A 21995-nucleotide genomic window follows, 5' to 3' on the forward strand; every position below is an offset into this window, starting at 1 on the left:
TATATATATATATATATACACACACATATATATATATATATATATATATACATAGAATGGATCATACTCACCCACCATGGTTCCCGCGCCGGAAACCCGATCCAGAGGTGATTCCAGAGAAGCCTCTAGTCCGGACCATCAGTAAGGTGGTTGCTATGAAGTCATAGAACCAACCAAAACATTATAGGTCCAGCATAGGAGACTGTAATGCAGGAAATTCCTGCCTAACCTCGGTCAGGTGGAGTGCAGGTGGTTATAGGGGAATTAGGAAGGGGAAGAAAAGGGCAGATGTAAAACCCCCGAAGGTTTTTGCAGTGTCGTGCCGGGGGCCTGATGATCAATAAGGCCCCCGCAGAAGCCTCTGACCTGGCCGCATGATCCAGGAAGCATGAAGCCGGAACCAGAGCTATCATACTGGCTGGACATAATGTCGACAAGTGAGGTAACACTGCAATAGGACCCCTATGTTGTTCGGGCTCATACCTGGACCTTCGTGAAGGCCGCTGAGCACGCCTTTGCCTCCCTGAACTTAACACTGCAAGTCGAGCACCTGGTTTCTGAATCCAGCAAAGGTGTGCTCACAGAGAACCTACCTTAGAGAGGACAGAAACACACATGTCCCGGAAAAACACTGCAAAGAAATCTCACAGAAGGATTATACAAAGGCCGCTGAGCACGCCTTTGCCTCCCTGAACTTGTCAACCACTGCCTAAAAGGAGGTACCAAAAAATATGTAAGGCGAAACCGGCGCATCGAGAAGAAAGCCCCTCTCTTTCTCCCGATATCTGCTAGTTTCACCCACAGATGTCCCTCCGTCATTACCATAGCCGCCATGGACCTGCCACTAGCAGAGGCGGCCTGCTTAGTAGCACGGAGAGCGAGATCTTTGGTGCGGCACACTCAGCTACCTCATCAGGAGAAAGGCCCTTGCCTTTATACAGGTCTTTCAGCATGTCAGCCTGATATGCTTGGAGCATCACCATCGTGTGCAATGAAGTGCCAGCCCGACCTGCTGCGGCTACGTATGCCCTGACATTTGAGCGAGATGTCAAGGAGGGAGTCTTAAGAGAGGACGTCTCACCCATAGAGAGATAGCTGGCCAGCATCTCTCTATAGGGGCATCTTCTCATAACTGCTTTCGCACATCGTCTCGATGTTGGCATAACTCGTATGCTGGAATCGATGGATGCCTGAGGAAAAACAGCCTCTTCCGTTCCTTCTCGATCTCTGTATGGAAACAGGAAGAAAGGAAGGCTCACCTGAGCTGGAGGGTTATGGCCAGAAAAATAACTTTCATCGAGATACCTCGCAACGTCACTTTCTTCGCCCGCTTCACGGCAATTAAAGCCTCGCCATGGCGCGATCTATAACTTTCAAAAGCTCATCATACGCAGGGCAGAGGGATTGGGAAGGCTCAGCCTCACCCAGGCTGAACCCAGCAGAGCACTGGCCCCTGGATCAGACAATGTTAATGAAATAACTCATCCTCCATTGGCTCACTCTCGTCCATAGCCGATGATCACGAGAGGGAAAATCCCTCTTCAAACTCATCGGCCAGATCCACCTGCGATCCCCACGAGCTCATTCTCCTCCGTGCCTCAGCAGCGGCGGGTCCTGAATCGCGGGAAGCAGATGGCTACCCCTCTTTCCTCGAAAAGAGAGACAAACGAGAGCGGAGATTTTTCCTTGGAAAAACGCTCGCAGTGCACGCCGATTGCCCTCTCGGAGATGTTAAACAAGGACAACACGGATGCACACATCCTCTAAACGTTCTGCTAGTGCTCGCCATAATGATAGGATAGAGATTGCTCTTACCACATTCAAATGCATGCTTCAAACAAAACAGTCAGTGAAGACGAAGAAGAGAATGACATGTTCTCCCTGCACCTATTTATACTAATAGTCGCACCGGTAGTGACATCATGGGCTGTCGCCGGCCAATGTGTTGTTGGTGTTTTTTCAATGTATGCTTCAGACACGGGTCACGACGAGGCGTTCCCCATAGCGACCCCTAGAGGACGCAGTTCGAAGTTCCCTTGAAAGGGAACTTATATTTAATTCCCCCAATAAACATTCTATATCTTCTTTCTCCCCATAAATTGACATTTCCCTTCAACTGCTGGATTCGTGTCCGTCTGTAGCTATGGCCCCATGAATAATCTTCCACTGCAGGTCAACAGTTCGCTTCTCTACAGGGGGTTTATATAGGGTCCTCCACCTGTCCCTAACGAGAAAGTCTGGTCCCAGCAACCCTGGCCATCTAGAGGTTCTTTGTCTCTTTAACAATTCCCGGTGTATAAAATATAGTATAGTATAATATCTAGCCTTCTTAGATGCATCTTTAAAAAGGTGTAACTGAGGAGTCTTAAAAGATAAAATTGAGTCCACATCTTTACCTTCATCTTCCTCATTTGTGACAGGTGAAACTCTTATTTCAGGAAAACTTTGCACATTTCTCATGTCCTGTGTTGAGCTCAGTCCAATCCAGTTCCTGCAGCCTCTAGGTAATGCATTACAGATTTCTTCCTTCAATTTTGAGACAAGTCATACAGACTTCAAACCTATAATTTCTTGAAGTGGCTCTGTTGATTTCCATCCCATCTCATCTAGAAGATGTCCAAACTTCTGAACACCATTCCTCAGTAAGCATGTCCTCACACTTACAGAAAACAACAGCCTTGTCCGAATCATTGGATTCAAAAACAGTGGTTCCTCTGGAGTCGAGTATACTTGATCATCCACATCTCGTTCCACTTTTAAAAACAGTTCTCCATGCCAGTAGCATAGATCTATAAAAAAAGCGGAAGCTCTGACTGTTACGGGGCTGACGAGACGTGAGACCTGTGGATCCATCTGCCGGCTTTATTAAAGAGACGTGGTAAACAGGCAGGGTCAAACAATGGCAAACAGGTATATGGCGGGCAAAACACAAGAATAGTCCCAGGGCTAGCGTAGGTCACCGATTGGCAGACAGAATCACAGGGGCGAGACGAGAGGGAAAAATCCAGGAAAACAGGCAAAGATCAGAAACCGCGAAAACCGGCAAGGCAAGGCAAAACAAGGAAAACACAGAGACCAGGTGGGCGGTGGAGCGGAGGCGGAACAGGGGGAGGGACGGCGACTTGACTGGACTCATGACGATCAACTGTGACGAGACCTGACTCATGATGATCAACAGTGACTTGACTGAACTCAGGAAGATCAGCTGTGACTTGACTGAACTCAGGAAGAATGACTGTGATTAGACTTGAGTAAGGAAGATCAGCGGTGACCTGACTTGACTCATGATAATGAACTGTAACTTGACTTGACTCATTATGATCAACTGTGACTAAACTCGACTCAGGAAGATCAACTGTGACTAGACTTGACTCAGGAAGATCAGCTGTGACTAGACCTGACTCATGATGACCCACTGTGACTAGACTCGACTTATGATAATGAACTGTAACTTGACTAGACACATGAATATTAGCTGTGATTTGACCAGACTCACGAAGATCTACTGTGAGTTGACTTGACTCAGGAGGATCAGTGGTGACTTGACTGGACTCAAGATGGGCAGCTGTGACATGACTGGGTGCTGTTGTATCCGCCATCTAGTGTGGCCGCTATTACATGAGTGAGTGCGGAGTCGTGCTCCTCCGCGATACCCACAGTGAACGCTGAACCAACCGTCAACAAAGCATAGTCCATACACTGACTTAAAGATGAACGTGGACCCTCGTGAATGAGTTTGGATTTTAACGGTTGATTAATGCCCTCATAAAAAAAGTCTATCAAAACACAGTCCGGCAGATCTGAATAATGAGCGATGGCTAAATATTCTTGAATATAGCCCTCCAGTGATCGTGTGCCCTATCTAAAGGCTAACAATATTCTTCCTGTATCCATACCTGACCAATGTCCATCCGAGAAGCTGCTGGATCCTTGTGTGGCTGAGTATTCTGTTACGGGGCTGACGAGACATGAGACGTGTGGATCCATCTGCAGGCTTTATTAAAGAGACGTGGTAAACAGGCAGGGTCAAACAATGGCAAACAGGTATATGGCGGGCAAAACACAAGAATAGTCCCAGGGCTAGCGTAGGTCACCGATCGGCGGACAGAATCACAGGGGCAAGATGAGAGGGAAAAATCCAGGAAAACAGGCAAAGATCAGAAACCGCAAAAACCGGCAAGGCAAGGCAAAACAAGGAAAACACAGAGACTAGGAATGGGGTACGGGCTAAACAATACTCAGCAGAGAATGGCAATTTGAGTGAGTGTTATATAGTGAGTGAGGTGATAAGAAACAGCTGTGTGCAATCAGTGCAGTGTGCAAACCGTGCAATGAATGATGGGATATGTAGTCCGGGGTGCTATGCAACAGTTTGTGTTGTGCGAGAGTCAATGTAATGGAAAGAGTGACCTCTGGTGGTGAATAAACGGAAGTCCATGGACCGAATTCGTGACACTGACAGGCTTACCTCTTCTAACATAATTAAAAACAGATGTCTATCAAGACCAAGTCCACCTGCCTGCTTCAAAAAAAAAAAAAAAACACTTGCAGTTTTGGCCCATGCCACATCTTTGTTATAAAGGACTCTCTGTACAGCCAGTATCCTAAATGGCCGGATCCGACTCCTCAAGTCCAAGCCTTGACCACCATCTTGAACTGGTAAATAGAGTGCTGTTGCGTGGATCCAATGCTGTCCACTCCAAAATAAATTAACAAATGTCCTTTGTATATTAGAAATTAGTTCTTCCGGTGGCTCCAAAACAATAGTCCCATGCCACTACATTGATGCAGCCAGGTTGTTAATAACCAGAACTCTCCATCTATAGGCCAGTTGTGATAATCGCCAATTCCATTTTGACAATTTAGCAGACACCTTCTCCAGCAGACCCTCCCAATTTTTCTTTTGAAAATGGTAATTCCCCAAAAAACACCTAATGCTTTCAAACCATCCTGTCTCCAATGTAACCCACCCCCAAGAAGTTTAAGAAACTCAGTTTCTTCCTACCTGCCAATAATAAATCCTTCACTTTTAGCCCAGTTAACTCTCGCAGAGGAGGCTTTTTCATATATTTCAATAGTTTGAGTTAAAACTCTAATATCATCCTGACTTGTAATAAAAACTGTAATATCATCAGCATATGCTGAAAAAATAATTTAAAATTATCGTTTATACTAGGAATTACAATTCATTTAAGAACCCTCCTCAATCTACACAACAATGGCTCAATCATCAAACTGCCCAGAAAGCAGCCAACCTTGCTTTATCTCTCTTGTGACAGGTATTGGTGCACTTAATCCACCACCTGCTTTGACCATAACAGAAACATTACTATACAGTAACCAAATATAAGATATAAAATTATCACCAAACACAAAATTCTTCAAAACATTACAAAAGATACTCATGGTCAAATCTGTTGAATGCTTTTTCCTGAACAAATGACATAATTCCAATGTTGGCATGATTAGACTGATTAAAACCAGTTACATCCTACAATAAGAAAATATTGTCCACTATAGATCTTTCAGGTATACAATAAGTTTGATCATTGTGAACCAATAAGTCTAGACAATGTTTAATTCTATTGGCTAAACATTTTGAAAATATTTTATAATCAGAACATAACAAAGAGACTGGCCTCCAATTCTTGAGAAATCCTAAGTCCCCTTTCTTTGGGAGCAAGGACGAAACTCGTAGGAAGGGTTTTACTTCTAATACAGTCTAACAACACTTCATAAGAATCTTGTCCTATTGTATCCCAGAAATGTTGATAAAAGTCCACAGGTAAACCATCAATTCCAGGACTACGTCCAACATGTAGCTGATGCATTGCTTCTGTAAGTTCTTTAAAAGTAATTAGCGTGTCCACTGTCCTTTTCTGTTCATCCCCAAGCTGAGGTAGATCTTTGAACAAATCATCAGCACAGAATCACAGTTCTCTTTCAGTCAGTCACTGAAAATTAAAATAAATGAACCAATGCACATTAGCATGCGATGATTGCATTCAGCTGCTGCTGATCGCAGTGCGAGTATAGTTAGGCAGCAGGTGCAATGCATACTCAGCGGTTGTTTCGTTCTGCTCCTGACTTCTGCTTTGCAAAGAAGAAACTCAACGAGTTCAGCGCGCTTTTGGGAAGAACTGGTGTTGGTGGTAAGGCGCTTCAGCGGCAGTGGTTCTCCCCATGTCGAGTGGGTTGCACACATCAGGCTGCACTACCCCCTGTTTGTGTTGCAGGTGGCCATCTCCCCTGTGCGCTTCAGCACACTAAAATATTAATTTCTAAAAGAGCATTCAACGGTGTGGACGTCTTTTTAAAGAAGTGTCTTTCAAAGATGCCCTTCCACTCGTCCGTTTCTGGATGCGGTCGTTACCTGGCGCCGGGTGATGGTCACAATCGCTGCCTCACGTGTCTGGGCGTTAAGCACGCTAAGGCGGCGTTTGTGGACGACTCATGCTCTCATTGTGGGAAAATGACTGTAACAGAGTTGTGGACCAGGCTCCGTTTCCTGCAAAGGGGCGGGGTGCCCGTGCATCTACCTAGATCTAGGGTTCCCCCTGGCGGCAGCAGTGTGGGGGTATATGGAAATCCCTCCAGTGGAGCGGTCGGTTGCGATGCAATTGTGTCCAAATACCGCTGCCACCTGGTGGGGCAAGCCATCGGTCCCCTCCCGGGCCTGTAGGTACTCGTCAGCTCTGACCGGCAGTGCTTATGTGGCCTGCGGAGAAGCTGTCTCCACCCTACATGCCATGGTGTTGTTGCAGGTTCATCAGGCCAAGGCACTGAAGGACCTGCACGAGGGTGGGCATGACCCAGATGTTCTTAGGGAGCTTTGCACCGCTACTGGCCTTGCGCTACGAAGGTCACTGCGCGGTCTCTGGGCCATGCGATGTCCACTATGGTGGTCCAAGAACGCCATCTCTGGCTGTGTCTGGCTGACATGAGGGACACGATAAGATGTGGTTCTTAAATGCCCCTGTGTCTCAGACCGGCCTCTTCGGCGACACAGTGGAGAACTTTGCCTAGCAGTTCTCCACTGCACAGAAGCACACCAAGGCCATCAAACACATCCTGCCCCGGCGTGCAGCTTCTGCCTCCACCCGGCTGGCGGCGGCAGCGCCTCAGTCTGCTTGTCGCCGAGGGCGGCCCCCTTCCGCCACCCCCCCTCCCACACAGCAAATGCAGCAGCCTCCAACAAAACTTCATGGAACCGCCCCGCCCGTCCAGGCCCCCACCAAACCTGGTGGCAAGCGAAGAGCAAGAGGCCCTGAGATGGGTGACCCAGAGATGGAGGAAGCTGCTCTTCAGGAGATGGTGAATGCACCACTCCCTCTCCCGGAGGAGGGCCAGCCGGACAAGCTTTTGTTTATTTTTTCCCCGCCACTGACTTCACTGTCAGTGGTACCCAAAACCTCGACAAAAGGACCCCAGTCTGTCTCGTTGGCTCCTTCAGACCATCAGACTCGGCTATGTGATTCAGTTCACCTCACTTGTGAACTCTGCTCACTTCACTTCAGTGAAGGAGGCAGATATACGTCTTGCGTGCAGAGATCGCAGTCCTACTGGCGAAGTATGCGATTGAGCCAGTCCCTCCAACCGATATGAAGATGGTGTTTTACAGCCCTTACTTCATTGTACCCAAGAAAGGCGGTGGGTTAAGACCAATCTTGGATCTGCGCATCTTGAACCGGGCCCTTCACAAGCTTCCTTTCAAGATGCTCACGCAGAAGCGCATCTTCGGGTGCATCCGTCCCCGAGATTGGTTTGCAGCGATCAACCTGAAGGACGCATACTTTCATGTTTGGATCCTTCTGCGACAGGCCATTCCTGCGGTTCACGTTCGAGGGACGAGCATATCAGTACAAGGTCCTGCCCTTTGGGCTGCCCCTGTCGCCCCGTTTCTTCATGAAAGTTGTGGAGGCAGCCCTTGTTCCCCTTAAAGAACAGAGCATTCGTGCTCTCAACTACCTCGACGACTGGCTCATACTAGCTCAGTCTCATGATCATTTCTGCAAACACAGGGACTTGGTGCTCTCACACCTCAGTGAGTTGGGCCTTCAGGTCAACTGGGAAAAGAGCAAACTCTCCTCAACGCAGAGGATCTCTTTTCTCGGAATGGAGTTGGATTCGGTTGAACAGATAGCACACTTCACGCAGGAACGTGCTCAGTCGGTGTTGAACTGCCTGAATATGTTCAAGAGCAGGACTGTGGTCCCACTCAAACAGTTTCAGAGGCTCCTGGGGCATATGGCAGCTGCAGCGGGAGTCACACCGCTGGGGCTGCTTCATAGGAGACCTCTTCAACACTGGTTCCATGGCCGAGTCCTGAGGTGGGCGTGGCAACTCACTGAGTCCAAGTCACACCGGCCTCCCGCCAAACCTTCACCCCGTGGTCAGACCTTGCGTTTCTCCGGGCAGGAGTGCCCCTAGAACAGGTCTCCAGGCATGCTGTTGTTCAGACGGATGCCTCCACCACCGGCTGGGGGGACACGTTTGACGGGCTTGCAGTGTTGGGGTTTGGACAGGCCCCCAACTGCACTAGCACATCAATTGCCTTGAGTTTCTGGCAGTATGCCTTGCCTTGATCCGTCTCAAAGGGCGCTTATGAGGCAAGCACGTACTGGTCCGCATGGACAACACTGCATAGGTGGTCTATGATCCGGTCGCATGTCGCAACTCGCCTGCCACCTCCTCCTTTGGAATCAGAAGCATCTGAGGTCACTTCGTGCCATTCATATTCCGGGCTTGCACAACCGGGCAGCCGATGAGCTCATGTAGACCTGTTTGCCTCTCCAGAGACATCTCACTGCCAGTTGTTTTACTCCCTGACCAAATTAACACTCGGTACAGACACACTGGCACACAGCTGGCCGTGGGGCTTTCGCAAGTATGCGTTTACCCCAGTGAGCCTTCTTGCACAGACACTGTGCAAGATCATGGAGGACGAGGAGCAGGTCCTGCTCGTGGCGCCTTATTGGCCCACTCGGACCTGGTTCCCGGAACTGATGCTCTTCGTGACAGCCCCTCCTTGGCAGATTCCTCTGAGTTAGAGGAAGGATCTACTGACTCAGAGATGGGGCACCCTGTGGCACCGGCGTCTAGACCTCTGGAATCTTCATGTCTGATCCCTGGACGGGACGCGGAGGTTCTAGGTGACTTACACCAGGAGGTAGTTGACACCATCACTTCGTCGAGAGCACTGCCTATGAAACACGTTTACGCCTTGAAGTGGAACCTGTTCATCGAGTGGTGCTCTTCTCACCGAGAAGACACCCGAAAATCCCCGATCAGATTTGTGCTGTCCTTTCTGCAGCAAGGGTTGGAGCGAAGGCTGTCTCCCTCCACCCTTAAAGTCTACGTGGCTGCGATTGCTGCCAACCACGACCCCGTAGAAGGGAAGTCGGTGGGGAAGCATTACCTGGTCATCAGGTTCCTTAGGGGGGGCGAGAAGGCTAAATCCTCCACGGCCCCACTCTATACCCTCTTAGGACCCGTCTCTAGTGCTCAAAGCACTACAGCAGGGCCCATTTGAGCCTTTTCAGACAGTTGAGCTGGAGTTTCTATCAGTGAAGACTCTGCTTCTGCTTGCAATGGCCTCCATTCAGAGGGTAGGGGACCTGCATGCATTTTCGATCAACGATTTGTGCCTAAAGTTTGGACCGGCCGACTTCCAGGTAATCCTGAGGGCCCGGCCCGGCTATGTGCCCAAGGTTCCCACTACTCCCTTCAGGGATCAGGTGGTGAGCCTGCAAGCACTGCCCCCAGAGGAGGCAGACCCAGCCCTAGCTTTGCTTTGTCCCGTCCGAGCCTTGAGATGCTATGTAGACCAGACATAAAGCTTCAGGACCTCAGACCAGCTCTTTGTCTGTCACGGAGGCCGGCAGAAGGGGAATGCTGTCTGTAAGCAGAGGATGGCCCACTGGATAGTGGATGCCATCACCTTGGCTTATCAGGCACAGGGTGTGCCCTGCCCGTTCAGGTTGCAAGCTCACTCTACTAGAAGTGTTGCATCCTTCTGGGCACTGACTCGTGGCGCCTCGCTAGCAGATATTTGTAGAGCTGCAGGCTGGGTGACCCCCAACGCGTTTGCTAGATTCTATAGCCTTCGTGTGGAGCCATTATCCTCCTGTGTTCTCACCTCAAAGGGGTAGAAGCACTGAGAGGCCCCAGTTAGTGTTGGCTTGCTATAACTGCTTCAGAGTGTCTGTACTGTAGACCCAGTCAAGCTCCTCCAACCCCTCGGCAGCTAGACATGGCGGAACGTCCGGTGCCAGGCCCTCACTCGATGAATCCGTGAGAACCGGTAGAGGGCTGGGTCCCATATGTAGAGACCTAAGTGGATCCTATATGTGGAAGTCTACGGTATAGCCTCAGAGCCCGTGTTTCCCCGGCAGACTTTGTGCTATTTTCCAAGAGGGTTACAATCACCTCTAATCTTCAATATGCACCTAGACGGATGTTCATATGTGTAAGTACTTCCGAAACCTCCTTCGGGAAGTATGGAGCTTCCGCAATGTTCCTGTTCTAAGTGAAACAGGTAAGCTTTCCCAGTGTTATCCAATCTCACTGAGTGGGTTGTGCTACGACAACAGTGACTGGCCTTCTTTTTGCGAGCCCCGGCCTACACCTAAAAGGGGCGAAAGAGGCTCGCACAGGACACTGGAAGGGGCAGCATCCATGGCGCTTTGGTAGGGATCCCAATTCGTCGGTCATAACCGATGTGACGTCGAGAGTGACCGACTGAAAGGCAACATCTCGGTTACTTATGTAACCCTCGTTTCCTAAAGGAGGGAACGGAGACGTCACGTCCCGTCACCATGGCTGCTGTACCACTGCTGAGCAGCTGGGTCACCGGCTCGGCTCAGCGAAAACCTGAATATGCGTTGCACCTGCTGCCTAATTATACTCACGTTGCGATCAGCAGCAGCTGTATACAATCATCGCATGCCAATGTGCATTGGCTCGTTTAGTTTAAACTCGAAGTGGATTGGTCTCTCTAAGCGAAATCCCAATTCGTCGGTCATTACCGACGTGACGTCTCCATTCCCTCCTTCAGGGAACGAGGGTTACATATGTAACTGAAATGTATTCAGCACTATTTAACTGTTTATAAAAATCGTCTCAGGTTACTTATGTAACCATGGTTCCCTGAGTAGGGAACGAGACACTGCTCATTTCAACTGGATTTGATGTTACTGATCCATGCTGACGACAAAGGTGACACATCTGTTTGTGATGCACACAGTTTCTTTCGAGATTAAAAAAGAAAGTGCTCGGGGTATCCATATCTTTGATAGCGCAGAACTTAAACCTTATCAATGCTCCTTTTGCATTGCAAATCTCTCACATCAACAGTCTTGCCAAATGTGGTATCCAAAAAGTAATTTATTTAATCATCTAACGCCAATACGAAGGGAAACATGTGGCGTTACCCCCGCCAAGGAGGACGCCATCCTATTCCCACACAAACTCTACTAACAGTTCACACAAAGTGACACTTCAAAAAAATAAAATAAATACACTGACTTTACATTCAAAATATTTTTGTCATTGCTGAGAAAGGAAAGTGAGTATAGTATAAGGCAGAAAACCCAAACAATCACCCTCTCCACGTGAAAGCTCTCAGACACCCTCAGAGAGAGCAAGAGAGAGAGAGCGATAAAGTCTATATAATGATGACAGAGTTTAGAAATAAATTGTTTTATCTCTCCCTATGAATATCTATAGCACATCTGTGTCCCGTCAAAATACATATCATATCATATTGATACTAAATATATTTAAATGATCACTGCCTAATTTCACCTGGGCTTGACTGTGGACTGTCCGGTTTTAATGTTGATTTTTCGTTTCCCATTCTTTGTTGCTTTTCTCAGAAGGAAAGGTGACTCGCTGTTTCTCTGTCTGCAGCCTAGTCTGGAAGCTTACAGTATGTCACAGTTCTCGTTTATATACTATTCCTTTATCATTTTCACTTTCAGTTTCCACTTGCCGAATATGGAGAACACATTTATTTCAATGTATTTTGAAAGTATTATCACATTTAAAGTATTATCAGACTAAATAAGAACATAAAGCTGAATACTTAAAGGCCTTTTTGAAATAATCTAAAATTAATTGTCTAATGTACACAGTAAAATATTTAAGTTCAGGATGCAAAGAGTTAAAAATTGATTACGTGAACATCCTTTTCCAGGAAATACAAACTGAAAGTGGTTTGGAAGTGCAATGTCATTCCAGTGAGGGAGGGGGAATGCACATGTAAAGTGCTACAGAATTGCATTAGGATTTAACACAGGCCATTTGTTGCAGCTGTGCCCTTAGAGAAAGCATGTGAAAAGAGAGACAATATTGGGAGATGTCCCACTTTTTTTTTTTTTGTGGTCTACAGCCATTTCTGGTGATTACATTGATTATATATATGGTGGCAGTTACAGTCCAAATTATTACCCAAGTAAAGAACATTAGGCGGAATTGCTTCTCAAGTATGTTTATCTTGTTTTAAGGATTTTTAATTACATGTTACTTATTGCTATGATTAATAATAATAAAATCATTAATTATTATTATTGACTAGTCAAAGTTGAGGGATCCCTGTATACTGTAATTATACAATAAGCTCAACAGCAATTCATTGAATAAATAGCCAAACAATTGTTCTATCAAATGTTTGATCAAACTATCAATGTCCTTTTCTTGTAATTTTCAGTCACTGAAAAAAAATGCAATTCAAGATATTCAGTGTTTGAGATTCTTATCTGTTCTCATGAGACTACAGTCAATCCAGGTGAAGAGCTCCACTCAACTAGGTGGTCTGTTGACATGCCCTGGGAATTCACCTGGTTTGCTGCATTCTTAAAAAAAGAAAAAAAGAAAGAAACCTGCACAAATGCAATCATTAATTTTTACACTTAATGTTTCACAACCATCAAATCAGATACAATATAAGAGTGTGTCAAGAATAATCTTTATAATCGTTCATTTAGAGCTATCAAAATGTGACAATCCCCATTTAACACTTCAAATATGTATTTCTTGTTCACAAATAACAATCACATACATGACAATATGTATGACAATCAAAACATTTAAATCAACAGATTAAATAGTTTTCTTTTAAGATTACTAATATTGCACAATAATGTTCACAACATATCAAATGGCAATATCTATGATACAGATTAATCAGCTGACAACATTTCCGCTGAAATTATGTTCCTGTTTTAATTTAATCTTACTCTGATTGGTTTTTCTATCATTTTTGTATTATTTTTAGCACATTTATCTACCTTCATTTCAGTTTCAAATTAATAATTACAAACATCATGAATCATTGATGAATTTGAAATGACTTACCAAAGTTGTGTGAGTAAAATACCCAAAGAAGTGACTCGTTCCACAAAACTATTTCGATCATAAATGCTTTAAAACCTTTCAGTGTCTTTACATACATTTTTTTATTTAGTCAGTCATTCGGTTTTTGGATTGATCAATCTACGTCTCTAGCTCTTAACTCTCTTCAAGATGGCAAAGAACTTAACATAAACATACTTCTTGCAAAATGCATATGACCATACTTGTGTGCTAAAAATTAACAAGTCGAGTCTAGAGGACAAGAATGCTATTGACACTATTTTTTATTTATTTATTTACCCATTTAATTACTTTGCAATAACCCCATTGTACCATTGTGTACCAATGTATAAGGTTTTGTGGTCTTTAAACAGGTCAGTCAATGTATTTTTTGAAGAAATAAGGTCATAATAATGATGAAATAAATAAATAAATAAATAAAAGTCAATATTCAGACACTCTAGTTTCAGGAAGCAGGACTGGCATCAGGTTATTATGGTTGTTACTGCAGCTTTGAAAAAGCTAATAAAGACAAAGTATAAAAACAAGTAGTAAGCAATACAAGTTTCATATTTTATGAAAATGTAAGGAACTAAACAACATTTAACAAATTGTGGAAGATAAGGAGATAAGCAGAATTAAAAAAATATGTTCTGGAAGGTTTCAGAAGTAACATGTTCACCTGAAAAACACACACACACACACACACACATTACAAATACAAACGATTGCACTAGTTTGCAATGTACAAACTCATTTGAAATATGATGAATTGTAAGTAAAATGTCATTATGAAAGTTCCACCCCTAAAAATACAAAACAATTAATACAAAAACATACATTTGAGATTGTACAAATAGTTCATAGTAAATAAGCACTATTTTGACAAATTAAAAAATATTGTCAAGAGAGTGTGTTGTAGGTGTAAGGTCTTTGAGCAGCATGTGACACATATGCAGCAACACATCAAAGATGCCATTAAGTTTCATCTGTCAAATAGAAGAAAGGAACAAAGGTTCCCCTTCAGGAACTCGAGCTGTGTCAGAAAACGCTATGGGAACGCCTTCAGCGTGACCACGCTCTGAATCACATGCGCAATCAGTCCAATGGAAGGGCGAGACATCACGGGCGGGTGACGTAGCGACCAGGAAGCTATAAAAGCACGTGCAGTGGAATTGGCATCAGCTTTCTGTCAGTGAGCAAGTGCTCTGTGTTGTGTCAGTCATACTTTTCGTTCTGTGAGTCTTATTTGACGTTGTTTGTCTGAAAAGCAAAAAAAAAAGAAATAGCATGGCAAAGGCTACAGAGAAAACAAAACATAAGGGCGAAAGCGGACAGCGTTTCAGGCTGTGTGTTCCTCCCTGCCCTCGCTACATCACGAGTGGGATACACACAGTCTGTGTGTTGTCTGCTTGGGAGCGAAGCATGTGGAGTCAGCTCTCGAGGGGGCCGACTGCCTGCACTGTGAGCGGCTGTCACTGCGCTCGCTTCACTCCCAGAAGGCTCTCTTCGAGGAGGGAGCCTTCACCAGCGTTCCTCGCGGTGCGGGTCCCACTTCAGCCAAGGCTGAGCGGCAGCTGCATTCTTGGCGTTCGCAATTGGATTTGGCTGAGGGAATGGAGACGGGCGAGTCCGAATTCACCTGCCAGATCCGGTGTCCGCTCTCTGGGATCGGAAGCGCGCTCTGCGGTTTCTTCCCCCGGGAAAGGGGCTCGAGGAGGTTGATGTGGAGGGCGTCGATGAGGATTCGCCCCCTCAATCAGCCCAGTATGAGGAGTTGTTGGAGGTGGTTACTCGTGCCGTGGCTAAGTTAAATATCGATTGCTAAATATTGACTTTCTGCGGAGTAAGCTGCCACCTCCATGCCAGAGCCTGCCGTTCTTCCCCGATCTCCACACCGAGGTGTCAAGATCGTGGGCCAGACCCTTCTCGTCACACTTGGTGGGCAAAGGGTATACGGCGGCAGGTCAGGCTGGTGCGTGCCTGCGCACCATGGCGGTGTTACAAGCATACCAAGCCGATCTGCTAAAGGAGTTAGACGAAGGCGAGGAAGTTAAATCTGAATATATTTCTGAATTACATAGGACTGCTGATTTGTCGCCACCAAGGAGACCGCCCGTGCCATTGGATTGTCTATGGCAGCTCTAGTGGCAGTGGAGAGGCATCTCTGGTTGACCCTGTCCGACATTAAAGAGAAGGACAGGGTCTTCCTCATGGACGCCCTGCTTGCACCTTCTGGCCTGTTCGGCAGGCACCAGGAGGCTCGTAAACAGGCGGCGGCGTTCCAGCGGTTCCTCCCTCGCCGCTCTCTAGCTCTGGGGGCTGCCGGGCGGGAGCAGCCCTCGTCATGTACCTCCTTCTCATACCGCGAGGCACAAAAACAGAGTGTCGCTTCTCACGCTCCCCCACAGCGGGACTGAGTTCAGTGGCGCTCTAGGTCAAGGTCTTCGAAGTCGAAGAGGCTATCTGAGGGTTGTTCTTCAGCGGAAGTCCTCGACCAAAAGGCCCTGACATACGTGGCTCAGGACCTTTGAGGGCGGCACATCATATGGTGTCCGTCTCTCCTCAGTGCCCTCGGGAGATCTATCTGCCAACCCTGCCACCAATGGTGCTTCAGGGCGCAGTGGTCTCAAGTGAGCACTTCCCTCAGTCTCTTCCACCCAGAAACATAGCGGAGCTGAGGGGCTCACCACCCTTGCGGGGGTCTCCAGAGCAGCTAGTTTGGCCGTCTCTTGGCGGTCCTCCGCTTCAGGGCACCAAATTAGCAGCTGCAAGTACACCGGAGGCCAGTCTCGAGAGACTAGTTCCCTTAGTAGACTATTTAGCAGCGTGGAAGCTACTGCCAAATGTGTCTCAATGGGTCCTGCATACTGTAGAAAGAGGCTATCGCATTCATTTTGGCACTCCTCCTCCGCCTTTCAACGGGGTCTTTCCCACGCTTGTGGGCCCTGAGCAGGCTCTGGTATTGGAACAAGAAGTGAACACTCTCTTGAGGAAGGAGGCCATCGAGGTGGTACCTCCTCATGACAGATAGTCCGGATTCTACAGCCGGTACTTCATTGTTCCGAAGAAGGATGGAGGGTTGCGTCCCATTTTAGATCTAGGTCAGTTGAACTGCTCAGTCATGCGACTGAAGTTCAGGATGCTCACTATCAAGCAAGTCGTGTCTCAGATCAGGTCCGTGGACTGGTTTGTTACGATAGATCTAAAGGATGTATACTTCCATATCGCCATCCTTTGCCATCACAGGAAGTTCCTGAGGTTTGCTTTCAGTGGCGATGCTTACCAATACCAGGTTCTTCCTTTCGGCCTTGCACTCTCACCCTGCACTTTCACAAAGTGTGTGGATGCTACTCTGGCTGCCTTGCGACTCCAGGGCATCCGCATACTGAAATACATCGATGATTGTTTTGTTTTTGGCTCAAACAGAGCAGTTTGGCGGTTCAGCATCGAGATGTCATTCTCGCTCACATGAAAGAGCTGGGGCTAAGACTAAACGCCAAGAAAAGTGTGCTTTCTCCATTACAGAGGACCACTTATCTGGGCGTGATGTGGGATTCGTCCACGATGCAGGCACAGTTTTCTCCTGCTCGGATCGAGTCGATCCTCACTGCAGTCGCGAGAGTCAGAGAAGGCCGGTCACTCACTGTCAAGCAGTTTCAGAAACTGCTGGGTCTGATGGCAGCTGCGTCCAACGTGATACCTTTTGGCCTGCTGTACATGAGACCCCTACAGTGGTGGCTCAAGACCAAGGGGTTATCCCCGAGGGGAAGCCCGCTTTGCATGATCAAGGTCACGCGGCCATGCCTACGTGCCTTGGACATGTAGAGGAAGCCTTGGTTCTTTTCTCAGGGCCCGGTGCTGGGAGCTCCTTGTCGCCGTGCAACGCTAGCGACGGATGCGTCCCTCACTGGTTGGGGAACGGTCATGAGTGGCAACCTTGCCTGCAGTCTGTGGAGCCATCGCCATCTCACGTGGCACATCAACTGCCTGGAGATGCTAGCCGTGTTTCGAGCTTTGAAGCACTTCCTCCTGGACCTAAGAGATCGTCATGTATTGTGCGCACCGACAACACAGCAGTGGTCTCTTACATCAACCACCAGGGAGGTCTGCGTTCGCGCCCCTTATACAAGCTGGCACACCAGACCCTTGTGTGGTCCCAAGACAAACTAATTTCGTTGAGAACAGTGCATATTCCTGGGCATCTAAGTATGGGAGCAGACATCCTGTCGAGGCAGGGGCTGAGGCCCGGGGAATGGAGGCTTCACCACGAGGTGGTGAAGCAGATATGGAGAATTTTTGGACAGGCTCAGGTGGACCTGTTTGCGACTCAGATGACATCGCACTGTCCCCTCTGTTCTCTCTGACTCATCCAGCTCCACTGGGGCTGGATGCCATTATACAGACGTGGCCGAGGCTTCGTCTGTATGCCTTTGCCCCGATTGCTCTGCCCCCGGGAGTTCTGTAGATAGTGCGCCAGGACGGGGTCCGTCTGCTGCTAGTAGCCCCGTTCTGGCCGGGCCGAGTATGGTTTTCGTACATGATTTCCCTTCTTGAAGGCTCTCCAAGGGAGATTCCCGTCAGGAGGGATCTCCTCTCACAGGCGGAGGGTACGATTCACCATCCCCGCCCAGAGCTGTGGAAGCTGTGGGTGTGGCCTCTGACGGGGCACAACTCATAGCTTCCGGTCTCTCAACCAAGGTTGTTGAGACCATCCTCTAATCCAGAGCTCCCTCTACGAGGAAATTGTATGCCTTGAAGTGGAAACTTTTCACTTCTTGGTGCGGAGATCACCAGCTCGACCCAGTTAACGGCACGGTTGGTATAGTGCTGGAGTTCCTGCAGACCCGTTTCTCCACAGGGTTAACCCACTCCACCCTGAAGGTCTACGTGGCGGCCTACCACGCCCCTCTTAGTGGCCAGTCGGTGGGCAGACACCCCCTAGTTACACGTTTCCTCTGCGGTGCGCTGAGGCTGAGGCCCCTGGTACGATCTTGCATCCCCACGTGGGACCTGGCTGTGGTGTTAGAAGCTCTCTGTAAGCCTCCCTTCAAGCCTATTGAGGCGATTTCTGATCGCTTTCTCTCTATTAAAACGTTCTTTGTTTCTTTCTGGTGATTTCTTCTTTAAAGAGAGTTGGGGATCTGCAGGCAGTCTCAGTGGCCCCTTCCTACCTAGACTTTGCGTCCGGCTTGGCCAATGCTTTTCTCTACCCTCGAGCGGGTTATGTTCCTAAAGTCCCCTCTGTCATGCCATCCTATTGTACTTCAGGCCTTCTGTCCTCCTCCCTTCAGGGAACCTGACCAGCAGAAGCTCAATTGTGCTTCTGTGCTCAAGTGCGAGCACTGGGCGCATATGTCCACAGAGCTGCCCTGTGGCGAAAGGCGGACCAACTGCTTTTGTGCTATGATCCCCCCAAGAGAGGTCTTCCTGCTACTAAACAGACCCTCAGCCGGTGGATAGTTGATGCCATTTCTACTGCTTACGAGTCCTCTGATCTCCCCTCGCCTCTGGGGGTAAAGGCTCACTTGACTCGACGTGTGGCGGCATCCAAGGCCTTTTTGGCAGGTGTGTCCATGCAGGACATCTGCAATGCAGTGGGATGGTCCACACCCCTCAGTTCCATCATATTCTATGATCTAGATATGCAAGCCACTCCTGGCTCTTCTGTTCTCTCGTCCTAGCTGTGCTCTTCCACACTAGGCAGGGATTTGCAAGTCTGGCGGCATGGGCATACTCGTTTCCATAGCGTTTTCCGATGCAGCGTGAGTTCCTGAAGGGGAACGTCTCTAGGTTATGTATGTAACCATGGTTCCCCGAGGGAACGAGACGCTGCGTCTCAGGGCCATACTTCCGGCATCCCTGTGAGCGCTTGCTTTATTCCTAGAAGCTGACGCCGGTTCCACCTCATGTGCTTTTATAACTTCCTGGTCACTACGTCACCCACCCGTGACATCTCGCCCTTCCATTGGTCTGATTACACATGTGATTCAGAGCATAGTTACGCTGAAGGCGTTCCCATAGCGTTTTCTGACGCAGCGTCTCGTTCCCCTCGGGGAACCATGGTTACATATGTAACTTGAAGACGTTTCTTTGCTTTTCTCAATAGAGACCTGTAAATTATTTCAAACTGATTTGTTTATACCTCAGGCTTGGAAATCTTCACCACCAATACATTTCCAATGTGAAAAAAATAAAATAAATAAATAATCGCTTTCCAGAGCATTTTCGTTCACTGTTCCTGGCTGGTGGAATGACCTTCCCACCCCCATCCAAAATACCGAATCTCTGACAATTTTCAAGCGTCAGCTGAAAACTCATCTCTTTCGTCACTATTTGACTTCATCCTAAAGAACGAACAAAAACAAAAACAACTTTGCTTTCTCTTTCCTTAATCTCTCCCTGTCTAGCTTGTACTAATCTGAACAATGCCTGAAACTTTGTATTACAAGCATTTCCTGTGTTTATTTGCCTTTCTGTAATGAATCGCTTATTGTATTCCTCAATAAAAGCATCTGCTAAATGAATGAATATAAATAAATAAAAAAAATCTTTCTTTCATTCTTTAAAATGAAATCAAATGATCATCAGCCTATGTAGAGGTATTTCAACCTCTCATTGCTCACATTCAGTTACTGGAAACCACTGGGTTAATGCCAGAGCTGCATCTCGTTTCAGAGACTGTGTCCTTTGGAGGTCGTATTTGTCAGTTGCATTGAGGTGGTCTCATTTAAGAAAAGTAATGTTATTAAAATTGACTGTTTTTCCTTGTGAGGTATTACTTTGCAATTTAATCTAACTTACTTTTCTGAAATTAGAGCACCTCAGAGATGAATGTGACCAACAAATGCATTTGATAAAACAAATCAGTTTGATCAAATTAAATAGAATTCAATTAATAAACCAATTCATTCAAAGAAAATTCCAATTCACAAAAACTATTCATTCAGATTTCTACTAATAATAAAAAAAAGTCACCTAAATGACCATCCATAAAAATAGTTTAATTAACTTTTTTAGTTAGAAAAAAAAAAACTTAACAAGGTGATTTATCTTTGTATGGATAATAACTTGTTTAAGCAATTTCAGTCTGGTCATCGTTCACTTTATAGCACAGACACTGCATTGATTAAAGTTACTAATGATTGATTGATGGATGCTGATTCTGAACTTTTATTGATGCAAATTTTTCTTGATTTAAGTAGCTTTTAACAGCATCTCACATAGCATTCTGCTGTCAATTTACATTGGAATTACTGGTATTTCCTATTTAATTGTACAGATCATATCTTTCTGATTGATCCCAGCTTACGGCGGCTGAGCAGGTGGTGGAGGAGCCTGAGGTGGAGATGGAGAGCCAACGAGCCAGGGGGATGCCGAGGATCCGGGGGGCCAGCGGGGAGCTGAGGTCTCTGGCGACCAAGGCGGAGGTGGAGATCCGGAGATCCGTGGCGGAGCCGGAGCGACTGAGGACCAAGGTGGAGCTGGTGGGAGGAAGGAGCCCAATAGAGCTGGTGGGACGGAGTAATGAGGTGCAGCCAGAGGAGCGGAGTACTGAGGCGATGGTGGGTTGACGCCTGACCAAGGTGGAGCTGGAGGGACGAGGGAGCCCGGGGGAGCTGGTGGATCGATGGGTGACGGTGGAGGTGAGGAACCTAGGAGCTGAGGTGGAGCCGCTGGGTCTGCGGGCTCAGGTGGAGTCCGGGCCACGGAGGCTGGAGGCAGAGGTGAGGGATTCTCCAGCCACGGTGACGCTGGAGGATGGCAGACCTGCGGAGCTCGCACCGTATTGATGGTGGGCTGAGGGCGAGCAGAGGGGCTGCCCGATGACAGCGGTAGAGGAGGCTGGAGCGGGTGGGATGGCGGGTATTTGAGAGCCCACTCCACGAAGGCGGCGAATTCCGCTCGAGGACCATCTTCAGACGACGGTGCTCGGGTAGCTGGTAAGTTCGGCGAGAGCCAGAAAAAATCTGGTATGGTCTCCGAACGAGCGCTCCCCTGCTCCAGCAGGAGGAGGAGGAATTTGGGGGCGAAGGAGGGGATCCATTAGGGCACACCACGGAAACAAAAACACTGAGAGAAAACCGGAAAACAAAATGGAGGGTAGACAAACGGAGGTTACTGTTTTTGGTCGGTTCATCTGTCACGATTCACTGTGGGAGGAACGAGAGAGAAATGTGGAGTACAAGCAAAAGTCTTTAATCTAGGAATCACAGGGGATAATCCACAACAAGAACATGGAAAACACACAACGTCCAACAAGTAGACTCGACAGAGGAGAAATGCACAGACAAGAACTTTTAAACACAGGACAATTACCAAACACAGGTGCACAGAATGACTAATTAACTAAACAAGGACAGGAACATGACCAAATAAGGGAACACAGGAACAGAAACAGGGGCAAAACATAACAAAACAGGTCCATGATCCTGACAGTTTTAAAATTTGCATTAATCATTAATTATCTTCATCTCTTATGGCTAATAGTGCTTATATTCTTGTACAAGTCTTAGTTATCTCAAATTTATTATTGTAATTTACTTCTCAGTATTGCTTCACTAAAGGTTCTTCATAAACTTCAGATGGTCCAGAATTTCCAGCCAGGTTCATTACACAAACATCTTCGATAGAGCAAAGTT

At 47.2% G+C, this 21995-nt stretch overlaps 1 protein-coding gene across 1 annotated transcript in view; it reads right to left on the reverse strand.

Annotated features, from left to right (window-relative positions):
• Positions 1–78, reverse strand: part of LOC107568979 (interferon-induced protein 44-like) — a 4322-nt gene extending 4244 nt beyond the window's left edge. Inside the window, exon 1 of the mRNA XM_016254979.1 lies at positions 72–78. Coding sequence (XP_016110465.1) covers positions 72–78 — 7 coding nt within the window. The remainder of the gene's footprint in view (positions 1–71) is intronic.
• Between the last annotated feature and the right edge of the window lie 21917 nt (positions 79–21995).

Source organism: Sinocyclocheilus grahami, unplaced genomic scaffold (assembly GCF_001515645.1).
Source record: "Sinocyclocheilus grahami isolate Dianchi unplaced genomic scaffold, SAMN03320097.WGS_v1.1 scaffold1298.1, whole genome shotgun sequence".
Taxonomy (NCBI): domain Eukaryota; kingdom Metazoa; phylum Chordata; class Actinopteri; order Cypriniformes; family Cyprinidae; genus Sinocyclocheilus; species Sinocyclocheilus grahami.